Below are 21940 nucleotides of genomic sequence, written 5' to 3'. Positions count from 1 at the left end.
CCCACACCAATCGGCCAGCTCGGCATTGATTGACCGACTCCGCGCGGATTACAATAGATAAATATGAGATCGTTCATACGGCAAGACTACTGATTATTTTCTGGAAAATAAGTTCAGAGTTGGGATACGAGTGTGGCCGGCGTCCTCCCTTCAGCTCCTGCCACGACCGCCATGGAAGCAACGACGCAAAGCGCCTCTCTATGCACCCTCTGGGGGCCGAGCGGGGAACAAAAATCTACATTTCCCTTTTTGGAGCTTCTCAAGGCCAAATCAACAGCCAGAGAGGGAGAGAGAGTTGAAATCAATGTGTGTTGCATTTCATTTAAAAATTGACTCATGCATTTTGAAGAGAGGAAAGAAACAGAGAGGAGCATTGATGGACAGTCAAATCAAATACCTGCACGCACGCACGCACACACGCACACACACACACACACACACACACACACACACTGTTTGATAGTAGTCAAAAATTGATGCAACTCCCTTAAATATGCACTTAAAATCTTGAAAAATGTTTATTTTAATAATTCTATTCCTCCTAAACAATCCCTCAGCTGTTCATGTTATTGTATTTTCAACCTGTAGATAGTAAAAAAAAAAAAGACTCAACAAAGAGACGCAGAAACAAATGACGCTTCAATTTGTGCATATCCCTCATTTTTTTTAGTTCCGCCACTCTCCTTGCGCTCCCTTCACTCCTGCATGTTAGTGTGTGTGTGTCTGTGTATGTGTGTGTGTGCGTGCGTGCATGTGTGTGTGTCTGACTCATCTCGCTACCTGTAGCCACTCAACTCCTGCAGCATTTACTCTGCGCTTCGACAGCCGCCTTGTCACCTGTCGCTGCACGAATCAGCGGCCTGGACGACTTTTGCCGTCGATGGTGCGTCTCCCCAGGATGGGCGAGCCGGTCCATCCACGCGGCTCCGACTCTGTCCGAACCTCCGCTGTGGAGCTCTCATCTCCATGTCCCCCCGCGCCGCCTTGCGTAACTCAGCCCTGCCAAAACTCATATCTGCCTGCAATAAAAGCCCTTAAACTGATTTCCAGGCTCGTGCGTCTGCATCTGGAGCCGAACACAGCCAGCGGCTCCCTGTCTGGAGGAACTACAGGAGCCGGGTCAAAAGAGCAGCTTGACGAATTCAAAAAAGAAACTGCATTGGAGGGCGGTGTGTGTGAGCTAAATACACGAAGAACAAAGTCTCAATATCCCCCTCCAACAGTCCGTCCTCAACGTTGACTGCAAGGTAAATAATAAACATCTCGTCGAGGGCAGTGTGGTTTACAGCATTTTTAATTCCAGGTGTTAAAAAAAAAAAAAAGATTTCAGATCCAAAGCTTCATTTTCCCTCTGTGTTCAGTATAAGCGTCCCAAATCAGAGTCAACTATTCACTGTTGTTAACGTATTTAAAGGCCGGTTAGATTATGTCCTAGCTTCCTCTCGGCAAAATACCCTGTGTGCGCCGCGGGCTCCGCAGAGCGGGGGTTTGTGTTGTTAGCGCAAACATTCTCCACGGGTCGAGCACGCTGTAATCCTCATGCTCAAATCCCCTCGGTCCAGATCTTGCAGCTTACAGGGACAGAGGGCCCAAATTAATGGCTATCACACGCTGCCGATTGGACGGACGGAGGGCCGCCACGACCTGTCGAGTTTAAATCGCCGCCTAATTCGGGCCCGCCGCACTGCTTTCCCAAAACTGCTTCCTACCCATGTTTCATTCAACGCCAGGAATGTAGCGAGACGCATGACGACAAAGACCCAGAGACTGTCCAGGAGTGGAAACCCGTCCTTCCATTTCAAAGGAAGCGCAGTTTATGAAGGAGCTGAGTGGGTAAATAAACACAAAGCGCCTGAAAGCAGAGGCTGCAGAGGACCTTACTGAGGCCACACGCTAGGGAACGACACAAAGATATTTGTGGTTTTTTGAACGGATCTGACAGGAACTCCCCTCAAAAACATCTTCCTATTACATTTCAATGTGAAACTTTGCTTTAGCCTTTAGCTGCTTCTTTGCCCGGCTCTGAGAAGGAATGCAAGCCACGCAAACACACACACACACACACAGACAAAGAATGCCCAGTCTAATGCTTCCAACGTCCTGTGGGGTCATTTCTGTGGGATCTTTATCCTCTATCTACCCTTAGCTCCTCCTATGAGCACACACACACACACACACACACACACACACACACAGAAAACACATAGAAACCCACCCTCACTGCAGTCAGCGCTCTGCAAAAAGATCCATTAGCTTAAACCACGCTGCGTTTTCACTCGGCCAAAAAAAGACAGAACCCAAAGCCTCCTTCGGCCCAGCTCTTCATCACTGATTGGCGCAAGTGACAGGAAGATGCGTCTCCAGCTCTGCGTCTTACTTTTTGGGGAACACGGTAGGTGTGCGTGGGGAAAAAAAAACAAAAAACGTCTAATTAAGCCTGAGTAAATCCGCCATCTGGTGCACTTTAACACAAACTGCTAATTTACGTTTAACAAGAGATGCTAAGTAATGACCCGTTAATGGGCTGCGTTTCTGCAGTAATTCCATTAACGGCATCGCGATGTGGCCGCGATTACGCTGATGGCGGGGGCGCCCCGGGCCCGCTGCTCCTCAAAACACGGCGATACGGCACATTGATTAGAGCCCCTCTAAAGCGTGGCGGCGGCTGGATCCAGCGGGACTGGGCAGCGAAGCGGGGGGGCTAGAAGTTGACCGAGGGAGGCTGGCGAAGTGACGAGACCCTACCTTTTACATTTTACATTACATTGCAGTCATTTGGCAGACGATTTTATCCAAAGCGACTTACAAAAATTGCAATTCAATATCCAAAGTACAAGTAGTCATTATTCAGAAGTCACCACTCTACCAAACAGCCATCTCAGAACCATATACATACATACATTCATACCTTGAGCTTCCGCCTCGCCGGGGAGACGACAAACCACGACCAGGAACACCAGCGAAGGCCACAGGAAAGCCCTGGACGACATCCTCGCGAGCGGCGGCGGACCTGCAGGGAGGGAGAGGAATCACCAGATTGAAAACGGGGGAAAGAGGAGGCGGCACCGAGACGCAGCGAATGAGGAATGCCGTTCAGCCGCCGCTCCGAGGAGCCGCGGGGTCACGGGAACCCGCCTCGGCCCTCGCGGCCCCGGGCCACCCGTCTCCAAGCGGCCCCTCCTGATGCACGCCCACTCTGATACAATTACGAACAGAGGCCCGGACCCACGGGGCGCCCACGTGCAGCCGGCCGAGAGGAAACAGTGGAGGAAATTGTTGCCAAGAGGGGAGACGGCGAGAGAGGAGAGGCTCTGTGGAGAGCACAAAATAACAAACCCGAGGGGGAGAAAAGAAAGGATGGAGAGCGTGAAAAAGTGACACCGTGTGATGGACGGGGAGCATTTTCAGGAGCGCCACGGTGCGACCACCCTCATCTTCTCTTGGACCTCACTCATAATCCCCCCACCCCTCCCTCTTTCTCCTAACGCTCATTATAGCGTGCATGAGAGGACAGAGACGTCCCGCTGTCTCTCCGGAGAGACGCTCGCTGACAGACGCATGAATAAAACAGCACTTGTTACAAAGTTGTCTCCAAATTGAATTCCCCTCTGATGTGGAAGCAACCCCGTGGTTCTGCAACGACCGCTGGCTTCCTCCGTTCGCGCCGAGTCAAAGAGCCACGGAGGGGAGGGGAGATGACAATGCATATTAATGAGGATGAAATACTCTGGAAAATAGGATTGATATATAGAAAGAAAGATATTTATATATATATATATGTAGCTGGAAAAGGGGAGAGAGAGAGATCAGCTGCAGGACGTGAAGGAAGAAATGAAATGTGGTGAAAATCACTCATTTATTCCCAACACGCCGCCGCGCACATGCACGCGGACGCACACAAAAGGCATGCACGCCGATGCCAATCGCGCACGCGCACCGAGAGAGTCGGTCGGGAGTGCGAACCCCCCCCCCCGTGCTCCTAGAAACTATCAGGTCAGGCTGCGTGCACTAAATTAAATTAAATTAAATTAGAATAAATTAAATCGAATTAACAGAAATTAAATCAAAATTGAAAAAAAAATGAATTTTCCGTCATTCGAAAGGGAAACTTCGCCGCGGGTAAATTGTTTAATGGGGGGGGGGGGCGGTAATAGGGTCGCCGCCGCCGTTGACACGCAATCCACGCCACAACACGCAAGAGCCCGATATACGCATGGTTAACACTTCGCACGGGCACCTGCGAACACGCCGGTAAAAAGGCAGTTTGTCCAAATTAAAAACGCTTTTTTTTTGTACCAGAAAATGTTCCACCTGTTTTGAGCCCGCAAGTTCGGATCCGGCCGCGGCGGATCCCGCGTCCTCTCTCACAGGTGTTCACCGTGGACGTGGGTCGCATTAGGGGGACGCCCGCGTCGTGGCCGCGCACCTAAGACCGACCCACGCACACGACATAAATGAAATCGCCCCCCTCCGTACCTCCTCTGCTGTCCCCCTTCTGTCTTTCTTTTTTTTAATCCACAAAAAGCGAAATCCCGTGGACTGCGTGGACCAGTTTGGGCTCTGCCTCCTCTCTCTCTCCGGATACAGTTCGGTCTGTCCGGAGTGGGTGTTTCTCTCGTCGTTAGTCACTCATCCCTCCCTCCAGCTATTCCACCTCCACCCCCCCCCGCCGGTTGATCAGAGGTGGAGGGTGAGAGGGGGGGGGGGGGGGGGGGGGGGGGGACTCGGTGTCGCTGCGCAAAAACCCTCCGCCGCCAACCTGCAGGCTCCGGTCCGCCTGCAGCCCCTCCGGGTCCGGGGACGGATCCGGTACCCGCGGCTTCAAAAAGAGCCGCACGGTCTTCGCATCGCATCTCTTTCTCTCTTTCTTTCTTTCTTTCTTTCTTTCTTTCTTGACTTGTGGAGGAGAAAGTCCAAGGAGGTTGGCGGTGTTAAAGGCACAATGGCACGGGTCTCTGCTGGACCCCCTCGGGCGGGTTTGGAATTTGAAATGAAAATGGGAATAAATGAGACTGTCAAGGCGCCTGAAGCCAGGAGGCAAGACAAAGTTTTGAAATGATTACAATGAGAATCCTTGATTTGGACAATACCAGAGATTGTGTTTTAGGTGCATAAGATGTCTGAAAGCCCTTTCCTGGGAAAAGGCAAACATCCATCCATTGTGTACGGCTTATCCTACACTCCTGCTTACTGGAGCCACTACGGCTGCCATGGTCATTGTCGGAAAACAAACAAACAATCTTGAAATATGCGCAAAGCTTGCCACTTTGGTGTCGGCGTAGCTCCCTCGGAGCGTGGAGGAAAATGAACATCTTGAACTCGGGGTACCTCACCAGGAAAGTGGGCCGCTCGCTCCCAGTCGGTCCATGCAATCAATACAACGCATCAGTATGGGGATTACAGCTTTTCAGGACTAACCTCCGTCGAAAACACCTGTCAGCGCGGATGAAACCGTTGCGAGCGGCAGGATTCAGATTTCACACTGGAGCATTCCAGACGTGGATGGGATGCGAACACCACCAGAAGCTTCAGGTGAAGGGCTTAAAAAAAAACATTCAGCACTTCGCCATCAAGAATGGAAGAAAACATCCTGCTGGCTAATCTTACCCTGTAAGTAAATATATTTTAACCAATGCATCCAAACATCCTCTCTGGAAGCTGTGGTGAAAGCTCTATTTTAAGCATACTTGAGGCAAATCCCCCAAAAGGAGGAGCGAAGAATACAGATGTTCCTGTCGAACTAAATGGACTTCTATTTCCTCAAGATGTAAACAGATCCATCTACGTCCAACTATGACCGGTCAGCAGGTTAAGCAGGGTGTTACCGTCAAGGTCTGGTTCTGCTAATCAAATTGCTAACTAGCGTTCCCGGCCTTAGCTGACAGATATTTGCCGAGTCCAACACCTTTCAGGCATACATAGCAAGCTACTTTTCCTCGATACAGGATTGCAATGATGACCCAGTCCCTCCGACTGTGACGCAGCATTTCAAAGAAACCCTCTGTCCTCATTAAGTTTCTACTACAGATGTTGTCCAGGGAGCAGGTGATGTTAGCCGTTAGCCGAAACACAAACCGATGGATGGGAGATGCAACTCCTTCCCCCCCAAAACCCGGTGAGGAGGCGCCCAGTCGTCCGTCAACAGGATCACGTTAAACTGACGGTCTTTCTCATTCCTCTTAAAAATACCATCTAAAACCGAGGAAACCGAGTTCCCTGGGAAGATAAAGTCACTGGAGGCGACCACTTTGCGCTGCGTGTTGAGTTGTATGAAAAGTGGTGTTTAAATTAAGTTTGACCGATGCATTGAACTATGAGCTATTAAAAACCCTTTCGGTCGTCGCGTCTCCCCCCTGACCTCCTACATCTGACCTATTATGGCACTTTTGACGCAGCCAAGACTTTACAGAAATAGAAGGCATGAAATTAAACAAGGGCTGTTCAACAGCAGCAGCCTGGAATCTAGAGCTTCCTGTCAAGATAGGCTCATACCAAATATTTTACATAACATGACGTCAGTTTTGCATTCTTCCAACATATTTTCTTTGACAAAGCAGATATTGGGAGGAGCTTCCCTGGCTTCAGAACTGTGCCGTATTTGAGGTTTGCCATACTTTCAACATGGGGTATGTACATGCTTTTTATTTAGCCTGTTTTGGCTGCATGGATTTTTGGATCGCAAACTTATTCCCAGCTCCTCATGCGCTAGTTAAACCAAACATTTAATCTCTGGTTTGACCCGTGGACCGTCAGAAAGGGGAGTACCCAATATTTTACTGTCTCTGGTGAGAGGGACAGGAGCCATGGGAAACAGAGGCAGGTGAAATGTGCCCGTGGCTGGCTGAGTTTAAACCCCAAATAGCTGCACTCCAGGTGTGTCCCTGGGGCCGTCCACACACACACACACACACACACACACACACACACACACACACACACACACACACACACACACACACACACACACACACACACACACACACACACACACACACACACACACACACACACGTTTAGATGCCGTCACACCATAATCAAAAAGATAAGGCTGCCCCTCCTTCTTCCCCTTCATCATCTTCCTCCCTTCCTGTCCTCTTTCCTCTTAATTCATTGCCCATATGCACTGGACCACACATGCAAAAAAAAAAAAAAAATCACGGCCCATGCTGACCGAAGATGGAGAGCTGGCCGATGTAATACTATATTGTTTTCTTTGTCAGGTTGATGCTTGTCTTCTATGCCCTGGCTACTGATTCTTGGGGTTTTATCAGAAAACAAAACTAATGGATTATCAATCTGAACCACACCGCCATTGTCTTGGTTTAACCAGGGGTCTCAGACCCATTTTAGCCGGGGACCAGTGGAGGTTGAGTCTGGGTAAGGCTGGGCTGTATTGCGTTAATCACAAGAAAAGGGCTTCAATTATTAAAAAAAAAAAAAACAGCTAAACCGTCCAATCTTCTCAATCTTTACAAATAATAGCTCTTCAGAACATAGGTTTACCTACTGCTACCACGTCTCTGAGCTACTCCTTGCTGCTCGAGTCCTGGCGGTGTTTCCTTTTGCACAGCTGAGCCACATTTGCCTTGAGGAAGGAAGTAATTGAGATCCTCCGTATGCCTTGGAGATGCTTATCGGCGAGTTTGGAACTGTAAGTTTTTCCCAAAATAGAGCGCCTGAACATCCACGAAAGTGAAGGGAACTTCGGGGCGGTTCTCTCAAAAGTTGTCTGAGCCCGTCTGCTTTCCCGCTCACCTCCTTGAACTTGGCTTTAAGGGCAGAATTTACTCTGCAGTCAATTAGCTCCGTCGGCGTGGATGTAAAAGCCTCACCTCCAGTCCCGCAGTTGCCACGTTGCCTTTCTTTCCATTGCCAGACGCAGTTGGGTCCACACCCCACCTGTTACAGGTCTCTGGTGCCATAAAGGTTTGAGACCGCTGCCATAAGTGATTGAAAAAACATAAATGGCCTCGGGCAGCAACTTGCCAAAATGGTGTGTGTGAGAAAAACATATCACCCGACACTGAACTTTGATATCAATTGAGGGGCCACAAAATATGATCCCACGGGCTGCAATTGAGGCCACTGTTTTTAACCGATGGAATGTCGCTTTCGTCTCTATCTCCGCTTTTGAACGGTCAGCGGTCATTACGCCTTGTTTGTTCTCAACACTGCTTTGGCCCCCGGGGAGCACCGACACCCCTTTATTCTCTGGCAGGGGACCCATAGCAGACTGATCGCTACCGTGACTCAGTCACTCTTGAAACACAAAATAGATTCAGCTGATTTACAGACTTCCTTAGACATCACTGACACAAAACACCCCACATTCTTCTCTTTTATGATTCCGATGGTGTCGGACGGGACAGTTGTAAACACCAGGCCTGAGGTCAGGCTCCACTGGATATCTTTTGACCGGCGTTGAAAACATTTATATTAGGCTAAGCCAAACCCAGGATGCAGAGAAACACGTGTTGGCTTGAACAAATCAAACGATTATTCACAAAAACAAATGAGTAGGTCTGCCTCATCACGCTGTCAAACATTTTCTCCAAGCTACATGTTACTAGCAAGCTTTCTGGAGCGGTTGTGGTTTCATGTCGTGGAAGGGGCTTAAAGATCGACTCTAATTGTTTACCGGTGCTAAGCTTAAATCCGCTGATATCTTTAAAGCCTAAATACGGGGAGAGCGCCAGGCAAAATGTCACTCACTAAACTGTGGTACTGCAAATACGGCAACCGGTTACTCGAAAATGACCGCATTCCATTGACATACTTTGTGAACGACGAAACAGTCAAACATGAATAAATATCTTAAAACTCCCACAAAGTGATCTGTTCAGCCATCCTCGCTTCATTTTAGGACCCTGAACAGCAGGGATATCGCCCTGACTTTTGCCTGCCTCCTTCCACTGAAGCTGCATCCCCTCTAAATTACAAGCATGGCATTTCCGGTCACAACGTGCAAATAAATCCAAAAAGGCTTTAAACAGTGTGTCATTCTGCACAAACCAAGGACTAGGAATAATTCCACAATGAATCAGAATCAGACTCTCCAATCGCCAAATGTATAATGCACACGGGCATTTGACATGGTATGATAGCACTCAGAGCACTTTGTAATTCCCTGCTTTGGGGATTCTGATAGATTCTATAGCAGGAAATTTAAGATGCGAGGAAAAGTAATCAATAAAGTAAATTTAACTTAGCAACAACTAGCAATAACAGATTGTGCTTAGGAAATATACACAATTTAAGTTGGATATATACACCCGGATGAGGCCAAGAGTCTTTGGGACTAGAGGGACGGGTTGAGGAGGGAGAAAACGGTTCCAAGGTCTGGTGGTTTGACTCCTGACAGACCCGAACCTGCGGCCGGGTGAGAGAGTTGTGTATCTGGGCAGTCATCGCAGATCTGCCATCCTGCAGAACATTTGCAGGTTCCTGTTCGTGGCCCACCAGGCGACTTGCTGTTGGGGAGACGCTTTCCGATCCGGTTAGGAGGTGACGACACTGGACGGGTGCCCTGTAGAACCGGCTGCGAACTTTGGGACAGATTCATTTTGCGGAGCAGCCTGAGGAATGGCCTTTCCGTTTCAGGTCGTCGGTGACAGCGATGGAGCCCAGAGCTGTTCGTGAGGACCGGGAGGTGTGAGGGTGAGTGTCAACGGAAGTCCATGACCAACTCTTTTGTTCAGCCACTCCTCCATCAACCTGGTTGAGTTTGCTGACGAAAGCGCGGTCCTGAGACTTATCAAGTGCAATGATGAGGTTCACATCTAAAGACGAGCTTTTAGAGTTTGACGTCTCAGCCTAGTTTCCGACTAAAAACTGTGGATCTCACATCTAAAGACTTTGCTATAGCTAAAGTTCTAGAGTCTTTTCTTATCACTCATCTATTGGTTGTTGATTCGGTCTTTGCGGTGACCTGACTCCCCTACGACTCTCGAGATTTCCTTTAGACTTCCAGTTTTAAGGTTGCCACTGTGAGGTGTGAGCCTGGCCTTAAACAGAAGCCGACTGTTTCATTCAAATTACCAGTATGCTATCATCAGCATACCTGGCACAGCTTGTTAAATTAGGTTTATATATTTTTGTTATAACCTCATATTTCAGTCCTGGGTGGCCTTTGGTTTACAGCTCCGTGTCGCTGAAGCACCGGGGCCGCCGATTTCTGGAGCCGCCCGGCGGATGAACCACAACGTCCTTCTCGTTTTCCATTTTCATTGACGTCCACTCTACTTTCACTTGTTCCTACCTTCACGTTTCTATACCCTCTTTCTTCTCTTCCTCCCCGGTCTGTTCATCCACCTTCTGTCTCCATCTCCATCGTCGGCGCTCTCCCCGGCTCTGATGAATAAATGCATCAGTCACATGGCGGTGTCGATCTCCGGGTCTTTTAGCTCTGCACCATATGGTCCACGCGCTGCTTCATAAAGCCAGAATGTCATCGCACAGCGACAAATACAGTATCTATTTAGTGTGGGCGTTTCTCTCCCTGCTTGCGTTTCCATTCAAAAACATCTCGGAGGGCGGATGCGCGTGTGAGGGGAAAAAGTTTTTGATTTTCACCTTCACTAACAGAGAGGTGTGTTAGCGTGGGACGTGCTGTCTCAGAATGCAGCAGTGCATGCTGGCGATATGAGACACATCTCCCATTTGTAAAACCTGGATGGTATCACGGGGATGACTTTGAGAAGTTAAAACTCTGACAGGCAATTATTCTTGGCTTGATACTGAGAAGATTTAGGGAAGTATTACCCATACAGAATGCAATTTCTTTTTCAAACATTCAACGACATGAACACATTTACTTGGGTTGTCTTCTTTTGAGAAATAACTTTTTTTTTGGAAAACTGAGTTGTGCCTTTTCCCCACGTATTTATTTTGGTGTTTATATTCCTATTTGTTGTCGACGTCGTCAGCGCAGGCTGCACATCCTCTGTTTACACAGAACTGACAAACCCCGGCGATAAGTGATCCAGCTGAAAGGGACCCTGTTGTATTTACGTCTGAATATAATTAAGAAGCAACTTCCTGTTTGTATTTGACACACAGAAGAATGATAGTTTCCAGTGACGCGGAGGATTTCTCCGGGACCCCCCCGACCCGTCTTTAAATTACAGCACACGTTCAAGCCTGAACATGGCGAAAGACGGTCTCTATTGCCGGGTGCTCATCGTGAGCGTGGCTCTGAGGAAAGCCACTCCTCCTGCCATGAGATTTGCAAATAAAAAAACAATAACAACAACAAAAATCACAAACCCTTGAAAAATGACAGCAAAGATTATTTGCGGATTTACTTATCATAATTACCTGAACATAAGCCGTATCGGCTAAAAATAACTAAACCAATCTATGCGCATGTATATAGGCTACATGCCCATAAGCCTCAGGCTTCCACGTTGTTACATGAGATTTTTACAGAGAATCTTTTTTTTCTTTTTTAATGCAGCCTCAGGGCGGCACTGGCCCGTGTCTCTCCAAGCCTGCCTTGGGGGGCACGGAGCAGTGCCTCCCTGTGCCGGTCCCAAGCCCGGATAAATGCAGAGGGTTGCGTCAGGAAGGGCATCCGGCGTTAAACTTTTGCCAAAACCAAACATGCGAGTCAACCATAACTATATCATACGAGATTGGTCGTGGACCGGGTTAACAACGACCGTCATTGGAACTGATGACCTACAGGGTACTAATGGAAATTGGGCTACTGTTGGTCGAAGAACAAGAAGAAGAAGAAGAGGAGGAGTACGTGTTCGGAAGCAGAGAGAGAGGAGGAAAGGAAAGAGTCTGGGACTGAGAGGAGGTGCTTTGAATATTGGGACTATGACAGCAAAAGGTAGAGAGTTGGTGGACATGATGCAGAGAAGGAAGGTGGATATACTGTGTGTCCAGGAGACCAGATGGAAAGGTAGTAAGGCTAGAAGCTTAGGAGCAGCTTTAAGTTGTACTATCATGGTACTGACAAGAAGAGAAATGGAGTAGGAGTTATCTTGAAGGAGGAGTTTGTAAGGAACGTTCGCGAGGTGAAAAGAATGTCAGATAGACTTATGAGTGTGAAACTAGGCATTGAAGGTGTGATGCTCAATGTTGTTAGTGGCTATGCCCCACAGGTGGGATGTGAATCTGAAGAGAAGGAGAAGTTCTGGAATGAGTTAGATGAAGTGATGCAGAATATCCCCAGAAATGAGAGTGATAATTGGTGCAGATTTCAATGGACATGTTGGTGAAGGCAATAGAGGGGATGAAGAAGTGATGGGCAGATTTGGTATCCAGGATAGGAATGCAGAGGGACAGATGGAGGTAGATTTTGAAAAAGGATGGAAATGGCTGTAGTGAACACCTTTTTCCAGAGTAAACAGGAACATAGGGTAACTTATAGGAGCGGAGGTAGGAGCACGCAGGTAGACTACATCTTGTATAGACGAGGTAACCTGAAAGAGATCAGTGACTGCAAAGTAGTTGTAGGTGAGAGTGTAGCAAGACAGCATAGGATGCTGGTTTGTAGGATGACCCTGGTGACAAGGAAGATGAAGAGGACAAAGGCAGAGCAGAGGACAAAGTGGTGGAAGCTGAAAAGGGAGAAGTGTTGTATGGTTTTCAGGGAGGAGTTGAGAAAGGGTCTGGGTGGTCAGGGTGAGCTTCCAGATGATTGGACAACTACAGCTAGCGTTATCAGGGAGACAGGTAGAAGAGTACTTGTGTCATCTGGAAGGAAAGTAGATAAGGGGACTTGGTGGTGGAATGAGGAAGTGCAGGAGTGTATACAGAGAAAGCGGTCAGCAAAGAAGAAGTGGGATACTGAGAGGACTGAAGAAAACAGACAGGAATTCAGGGAGATGCGGCAAAAGGTAAAGATAGAGCTAGCAAAGGCAAAACAAAGGGCGTACGATGACTTGTATGCTCGGTTGGATAGTAAGGAGGGTGAGAATGATCTATGCAGGTTGGCGAAACAGAGAGATAAAGATGGAAAGGATGTACAACAGGTCCCGGTGATTAAGGATAGAGAGGGAAATGTATTGACAGATGCTAGAAGAGTGAAGGGAAGATGGAAAGAGTACTTTGAAAAGCTGATGAATGTGGAAAATGAAAGAGAGGCAAGGGTAGCAGAGGTGACCATTGTAGACCACAAAGTAGCACAAATTAGTAAAAGTGAAGTAAGGAAGGCATTGAAGAGGATGAAGAGTGGAAAAGTAGTTGGTCCTGATAATATACCTGTGGAGGTGTGGAAGTGTCTAGGAGAGGCAGCGGTAGATTTTCTGACTAGATTATTCAACAGGATCTGAGAGAGTGAGAAGGTGCCTGAAGAATGGAGACAAAGTGTGATGGTGCCTATTTTTAAGAATAAAGGGGATGTGCAGAATTGCGGCAACTATAGAGGGATAAAGTTGATGAGCCATACAATGAACTTATGGGAAAGAGTAGTGGAAACTAGACTGAGAGCAGATGTCAGCATTTGTGAACAGCAGTATGGCTTCATGCCTAGGAAGAGTACTACAGATGCAATATTTGCTTTGAGAATGCTAATAAAAAAAGTACAGAGAAGGCCAGAGGGAGCTGCATTGTGTTTTTGTTGACCTAGAAAAACATATGACAGGGTGCCAAGAGAGGAGCTCTGGTATCATATGAGGAAGTCTGGAGTGGCAGAGAAGTAGGTTAGACTGGTGCAGGACATGTATGCTAGCTGTGAGACAGTGGTATGGTGTGGTGTAGGGGTAACAGAGAAGTTCAAGGTGGAGGTGGGACTCAGAGCTCAGCTCTGAGCCCCTTCTTGTTTGCGATGGTGATGGACAGGCTGACAGATGAGGTTAGACAGGAATCTTAATGGACCATGATGTTTGCAGATGACATTGTGATCTGTAGTGAGAGCAGAAAACAGGTAGAGGAAAATCTAGAGGTGGAGATATGCACTGGAAAGGAGAGGAATGAAAGTTAGTCACAGCAAGACAGAATATATGTGTGTGAATGAAAAGAACTCGGGTGGAACAGTCCCTGAGTCTACAGGGAGTGGAGATCAAGAAGCTGGAGGAATTCAGGTACTTAGGGTCAACAGTCCAGAGCAATGGAGAGTGTGGAAAAGAGGTGAAGAGACGGGTCCAAGCAGTTTGGAATGGGTGGAGAAAAGTGTCAGGGGTACTATGTGATAGAAGACTTTCAGCCAGAGCAAAAGGAAAGGTGTACAAGACAGTGGTGAGACCAGCGATGATGTGTGGACAAGAAACTGTTACAATGACCAAAAGAAAGCAGGTAGAACTAGAGGTTGCAGAGATGAAGATGTTGAGGTTCTCTTTGAGAGTGACCAGGAGGGAGAGGATCAGGAATGAGTCTATCAGAGGAACAGCACATGTTAGATGGTTTGGAGAGAAGGTCAGAGAAGCCAGACTGAGATGGTTGGGTCATGGACAGAGAAGGGATAGTGAATATATTGGTAGACAGATGCTTGAATTGGAGCTGCCAGGCAAGAGGTCTGGAGGAAGACCAAAGAGAAGATTTATGGACGTAGTGAGAGAGGATATGAAGGTAGTTGGTGTGAGAGAGGAGGATCCAGAGAATAGGGTTAGATGGAGAAAGTTGACTCGCTGTGGCGACACCTGAAGGGAAAAGCCGGAAGACGAAGAAGATTTTTCTTTTTTTCACTTTTAATTTAATACATACCGGTAACATACACGCATATGTACTGGAACTACTTTTTTTCCCAAAACAGTGGCTGTAACATGGCTGATGAAAAAGACAAATAATAAATAACACGACGAAAAGTCCATCCATCCATTTTCTGTTTCGCTTGGTCCTACTCCAGCTGATGGCTATCTTGGTCTTCCTCCTGCGCACTAAAACCATTCAAGTCGTCTTGTTCGCGGTCATAATTGAACGGCCTCAGAATTTGCACGGTCATTTCATTGGTCCAATGTGACGAGTCAAAATCTTTTGGCAGCGTGAAGCCCATTTGCCCACCCATAAAATCCATAAATTAGCCGCATCGTTGTTTAAACCGCAGTGTTCAAAGTGTGTGAAAAAAGTAGCAGCTTATAGTACGGAAATGACGGCAATTTGTATCCGTGTTGAACAGGACACATAAAAACGGAGACGAAAACAGCACAATTTACAAACATTCAACGGTGCATCCAGATGTTTTCCCATATTGTTGAGTTCCCGACTCAAATTAAGGTGAATTGAAAATAATTTTCTCGCCAATTTACACACGGCTCCGCAACGCGGGAGTATAAAACATTTTCTTTTTATATTTCAGTGGAAATAGATAGAACAGTCACTTTACCCATCGCGGTCACACCCTTGGTTTTTTGCTTGGCAGTAATGGCAGTCTCAAGTGGGTATGATTCTCCGAGGTTGGCATACCTTTCCTTTGCATGTGTTCTTGTCAGAACCTTTCAGGCTCACTGGCTTGGAGAGTGTGGATGTGCAGACATTTACAAATCTCTGGGGCTGATCAAACATAAACTGGCACAATTAGAGGATGGATGCCTGCTCGCTTGCAGTTTGTCCTAGGGTACCTCATCTGGGGAGATTTTTCCTTTCAGATGATTTATTACGTAGGTGATATGAAACCATGACGAAGAAGACAATGCATGAGCGTTTCATTTGTGACAGTTTCTCACAAATGGACGAACGGTGAAAATAAACGGATAAAGTTTTGGTGTTCCCGTGGAGTTCTCCTGACTCCAATCTGGACACAAGCGAGGCCACTCCGTGGCTGAGATACACCGGCGGGTCTTCCAAATCCTGGCGGTGATTCATTGATTCATCTCCTTTTAGATTCTGTCTTAAAAATGTACTTTGGATCGGCAGCCCTGGCCAAATGTAAGGCAGAGTCTTAACCGGGACAGAGGTATAGGGGAGCGAAAATATGTCCGGCAGCGAAATCAACAGCTAGCAAGAGCATGCTGTGTCCTCCTGACAAGGTGGAGGATTTACAGCTAATGCACGGCACACTTTGAGAAAGGCTTAAGAGCAAAGGGTGATCCAAGCGTCACTATCAGAATGGGCCTAGAATGATACCTGAGGAGATTCTGAACTTCAGAATAAGTCTCGGCCATGTTGGTGCCACCAGACCCAAGATTCAGACACTGCTTCCTCAAAGCTAGCGCTGTTACTCCCGGCTGCATGTTAATTGCACTAATCGCACTTAGCCGCCCCCAAAAAACAAAGAAATGAATGTTGTATTTATATGGTTTTGAGATGGCTATTTGGTGGTGACTTCTGAATAACAACTACTGGTACTTTGGATCTTTGCTTATTGAATTGCAATTTTTCTAAGTTGCTTTGGATAAAAGCGTCTGCTAAATGACTGGAATGTAATGTCATGGAAAAGATTCACGCTGCCGTCGCCACCACTGACCGTAGGGATGCTACTAATGATGCCATGCTCAGCGCCCGGTTTCTTTTACTCGTGCTTCCGGATTTGTTTGGCTGCCCTTTGGAGGAAAAAAAAACATTGGCTTTTCTGCACCTGTATGATAGAATGATGTCTGTCTAATCACAAAATGTAAAATGCGATTGGTGGAGTTCTGCATGGTCGGTCGTGGTCCAGGTTACCTGTATGATTGAGTCTTGCAGGGCAGCCAAACCCTTAGGAGTTCTCGGATAGCTTTTGTTTGAAAATAGCTCAGGCCAAAGTCCTACAGAGCCCATTCAGCAGAATATCTCAGATTTATGTCCTTATACAATTCCGTTTATCGATTGTCAACTAATGCTCAATTAGTACTCACAACTAGCGTTAATAACGTCGACTCCGATCACGTTTTAGTACCATCTCAAGGACCGATGGCATGCACAAGAGCCAAACTGTAAGTGCTTTTGAAGAGGTCTGGAGGTCGACACGATGAGATTTTTCAGTGTTCTTTAATAATCATTGAATTAATTAGATTTCTACAATCTTAACTGGATGCACGGGTCACTGTGAGCAAGCGTACTAGAAATTACAATTTGCTGCATTCGAACGCTCAAAAGGCTCCAATTTTATGTGAACCTGGGGAATCAATGAAGACACGACGCACACCAATGCATGCTAAATGTGTGCGTGCTCTCGCACACGGGCACACACACACACAAACACAAACACAAACCCCCCCATACATTTGTGAAAGGCTGAGATGACCTGAGGCACAGGGCTTTACATTCAGCCACCACTGACAGATGTAATTTCCGCACACAGTGAGCCGCCCTTAAACCAGCAGAGGAAACATAAAGTAAAGACGGGACGGGTTCAAATGGAGTTGACACATATCCCATACACTTACACACAATCCCCGCCACACACACTGTGGTTGTGTTAACAACAAGCGGCGGGCTAATATGAGGGCAGCAGTGGACTGAAGGGACTGCAGCCTAGTGATTAGTACGACCGCTCACAGTTATTAGCCCGTTTGTCATCTGGTACGAGGATCGCCGTTCCCAGAGCATCTCTGCTGTGAGGTCGTTACACTTTATGTGACTTTTTATGGCCAGATATGTTGATTCAGGGGATTTATTCCACAAATTCTCGGTGAAAAACAAAGTGCCACGGGCAGCCGTCCGGCTGGCTCCAGAGAATGGCCGCGGGCTCGCGAGCCCATTCAGCCGATGAATCAGCTAAATGTTAAGCACAGAAATCAATGTTTACTGGCAGATGAATCCTATCACTGTGGTGGTTCCTCAGCTTTCCCTCTTTTCATGCTCCCAGATGATGATCTTTACCCTTCCTCTGTCATTTTTGGATTTCAGCGCCATGACAACAACTTGACAAATTACCAGGGAGCTTGTCGTTCGAGCTCCTCGAGGATCAAGTGCAGAACTTTCATGCGGCCGGACGCTCCCATCGAGCACCACCATCTCGACTGGGGTTTAACTCTTCAAAAACATTTGGCAAACGTCTGCAAAACGCATCACATTCCCCCAAAGCCGTTTGTGTTTGCACGGGAACGGCCGCGCTTCACTCGGGTGACAAATGCAGAAAATGAATTCAGCATGTTAACATTGTCATTGCGAGAAATTTTGCATTTTACTCAAATCAGCACCTCACCAAGAACGGCTTCAAAGCTGTTGGCGTGCTTGTAGTTTTTCCATTTATGTTCTTCAGCTCTGACAAGGACGCCAAGGTCTACACAGCAATATGGATAACAGCTTGGACGGAAAACTTCTCGTTAGCACAGAGCTTTGTTTTTGATAGGCCGTGTCTTGAATAACAATGATAATATTGATTTCAGGACGCGTGGGTTGCCACTCCAAACTTTAGAAACTCACAACAATTTGGATGGTCAAATAGCACGACCGGCTAAAGGGCTTTTTAATATACAGACGGGACGTTAATTTTAATTCCATAAACCTTTGACGAATAAATACCAGTTGAGAGCCTGCCAGATCCGGTGGCCACATCCACCGAGTTGGAAGCCACATCCCGAGAGACATCTTACAGGTTTCTAGTGTTTCTGCTTGCTGTGTCTTGTCTGGAAAGCCCCGGAGCAGTAGATGACAGGAGACAATGGACCAATAACACTGTAATCATGGCTCCAGGCATTCGGTCCATCCGTCACACGCCTTCTCCGCACCTATAGGAGTCCTCTTTCTGCCCGCAGGTCACAGAATTCCGTTGATCGAGGGAGAGCCACACTTATTGGCGTTTTCGGTATTAGAGTGGAATTTAAAGAATACCGTGTGAGAGAGAATCTCATTATCTTTGGTTAATGTATTTTCTTCTCTGCAGTACTGGCAGCAGAAGACAATACAAATAATGGATGTGACAGAAAAAAAACTCTGTTTTACACAAACTGGCATTAAGATGAATGTTCTTCACTTTTATGCAACCAATAACCGATATCCCGTGGAACGGTTCCCCCTTTGTCCTTGTCTAACTTTCATTAGGATTCCAAAGACCGTGTCACTGGCCTTAAATTTCTTCTCCTTACTCTTATTTCGGCCGCTGTCACTGTCATGAGAGGGATTTTTTAATGTGTTAATAGCTTGATCTTGCTGTGTGCCGCCTGCATTGGTATTGCTTTAATTGGACCAACTGGGCTTTTCAAACCTTAATATGATCTTATAATATATGCCATTTGGTCAATGCTTTCATCTTGGGATTTTTTGTGCACTTCCTCTTTATTTTTGGGAGTTGGCATATGTTTGATTAGAGCTCCTGACATTGGCAGCGGGAGTGTAAGTTGTGTATGCGGAAGGCTGCATCACACGAATGCATAAACCTAACAGTTCTTCATAAAACATAATTACGGTTTGCGATAATTATTCCGGAACATGACGACAGCTTTCAGCGGCCGAATAATAATTCCTCATTTCTAAAGTAGAGGTCAGGACACAGATGCAGAAAACATAAAACATTTAATGCATACAGAGAAACCTTTTTTTTTTTTTTTTAACCTATAATGGTTTCAAAAGATTAGACCGTTTTTGACAGTTTATTAATTAAGTAATTTGCTTGTGATGATTCCTGCTAATTGGCACATCATCCTACATAAAGTAATCATATAGAAATAAGGAAAAAAAATGAGCTAAAAATGACCAAGACGCTATCTGAAACAACCAAGAAATTACCTAAAATGTCAGCACAACGTTCATCTTAAATTAGCAAGAAAATGATTCGTATGTCAAAGGAAATTGTAGACAGCAAAAGAAATTCCTTGTGAATCACTGGGAGATTTTCTTTTCTGCTGGTTTAAATGTTACACTCAGCTGTGTCACCTTGATCAAATTCTTTGCGTGTGTGTGTGTGTGTGTGTAGCAGTGAAAAACAGAGGCAAAGAGTGAGAAAATTTAATTTCCTGTTTGTATATATCACTGTAGACAAATCAGAAATACACCGATGTTTGGATGAAGGGACGCGATGTGAGGCAGATCAGCAGGCACAAGAGCGGGAACACATTAAGAGATGGATGGATAGTTGGATGAAAGCTAGCAACAGCCTCATCTGATAAAGCCTGTTCTTGTTAGTTTACCTGTCAGTCTCACCTTAAAGATAAAAGGGGTGACTCAAGGAAGAGGAGGGGTTGTGTTCCTTCTGGGGAACATCATCCACAACCTCAGCACCCTCAGCAAAAGAGAAAAACACATATGACCATGAAATAAGGGATTTGCCCGAACGTCCACAACGATAATTGTTGTCATCTTCTGTCAAACGAAGCGTCTTCCTCATGCAGGGACTGAAGTGTCTTAATCCAGAGATAACGTTGTTTTGCGGAACAGTAGAACACTGCCACCTGCAGGGCTCTTGGAGTTCTGCTCGTTAGGCTTTTAGCATTATCCTCATTATTTTTCCTCTTTCAGACAAATACAGTCAGAGACAGATTGTATTTTCTATAGAGGTAAATCTGATGTTATAAATGACAAAACATCAACAACAGTCAATGAGCACTATGAATATCACGTGGCCAATAAAAAGGGGCAGAGAATGCAGTGGGCGGAGGTAACAATGTAGTCACTGAGAGTGTAAAAAAACAGCATTTTACATCATTTCTGGATTATGTAAAGGGTTGCTATAGGAAGTATGAGTAAAACATTCATGATTTTAATTTCTTCTTCAGTCATGTGCAAATCCTTGTCTCATGTTTGCCTTTGCCTCTGCAGCGATGAGCAAAAACACAGACCGATGACAACATGTTCAAATCTCTTCCTTGTTCACACATGCAGACAAAAGCCACCATTCTCAAACTGTTTTCAGATCATGAAAAGAACCGAGGGAGACTGCTGGCACATTAGCAAACATACGAGCACCCACAAAGCCACATGACTGACCCACACATGGAAACACACGGACATGAACGTACATGTCTGGTCACCAGAACGACAACAAAGCTGCATTTGTTGCACAGATCCATGACAAACTTTGTTTGACAACAATTGGGAGACTGTTAACAACAACAGCACCTTTAACAGCAATGAACACTGGAGAAGAAAGTGCAGAGAAAATCCTGTCATTGCAAAAGATGCATTTGACTCATAGTGTTAAGCCTGCTGAAAGTTTGCAATAATTACACAGAAACAATTGTCAACTAATAAAAATAAAAAAAAAAATCAATTACTTACTTCTTTCATCCTTGTCATGCTTATCTCGGGTCCAATAATGTGTTCCCTACTCTTGGCTTTAAAAAACACAAAAACAGAAAACAAACGCCGGCTTTTTGTTGTAAAAGACGAAAAACAACAATTCGCGGCCAAAATTTAAATGGACAGCTCCTCTTCCGCATTTGCCGACGGCGCCGTTTCGTGTCCACTTCGCTTACGTCGGATTTCCTAGTATTATGAAATGAGCATTTAGTCGCATCCATCTTTAAACTCGATTTTACACGTGGAATCTCATTTCATCGTCTTGTTCCCTACGCGGCCTGAACGCAGCACAAACCACTGGGCACAAAATGAGGTTTGAGCGTCGGCAGTGAGTGGAAGAGGCCCTTTCCTCGTAGAAACACTGGGGGGCCAATTGTTTCCGTTGGATTCTGGGCCCCTCTTGTACTCGCACACCGTTGGATCAGCCCACGTTGCATGAATCCAACCTGTGAAACTGCCGCCCTTCCTCTGCTTTACCTGAATGCCGGGTGAAATATCTTGTTCCCCTTTTTGCTGAGCGGTTTCTTTTTGATTATATGTAGACTGGAGACAGAAACAAACTGAAAATAATTCTCTCCCACAATCTGGAAAATACTGACTCATTTAAAATGGGAATAAAATAAAGCCCAGAAAATCACTTTATATTTCCCCTATCAACTTTGTGCTCCTGGGAAATTGAGTTAGAAATAAATTGGACTGTTCTCCATAGTTTTACCACCATGTGAGTTTAATAGCAACATTATTCATCTTAGTTTTAGAATCATTTTGTTTTGAAATGTTCAGTGAAATATGGCTATGCTGTCAAGCTTATTCAAACTGCATTACTAAATATTTTGAAAAGTTATATCTCCCCACCTTCTGATTTTTATCATTTAAGTATTAAATGATTCCCTTC

At 46.1% G+C, this 21940-nt stretch overlaps 1 protein-coding gene across 2 annotated transcripts in view; it reads right to left on the bottom strand.

The window, feature by feature from the left end:
* Positions 1-4583, bottom strand: part of col14a1a (collagen, type XIV, alpha 1a) — a 137584-nt gene extending 133001 nt beyond the window's left edge. For both annotated transcript variants that reach the window (XM_086155966.1, XM_086155965.1), the window contains exons 1-2: positions 4477-4583; positions 2909-3010 (exon numbers count right to left, since the gene is read on the bottom strand). In XM_086155966.1, the coding sequence (XP_086012092.1) occupies positions 2909-2990 (82 nt within the window). In that variant the 5' untranslated portion in view covers positions 2991-3010; positions 4477-4583. The remainder of the gene's footprint in view (positions 1-2908; positions 3011-4476) is intronic.
* Positions 4584-21940: the final 17357 nt, after the last annotated feature.

Source organism: Fistularia commersonii, chromosome 11 (assembly GCF_037954325.1).
Source record: "Fistularia commersonii isolate RoL2024-O1a breed Wild chromosome 11, RoL_Fcom_v1.0, whole genome shotgun sequence".
Classification (NCBI taxonomy): domain Eukaryota; kingdom Metazoa; phylum Chordata; class Actinopteri; order Syngnathiformes; family Fistulariidae; genus Fistularia; species Fistularia commersonii.
The sequence above is the reverse complement of the archived record's forward strand: the minus strand, read 5'-3'. Positions and strand labels throughout refer to the sequence as shown.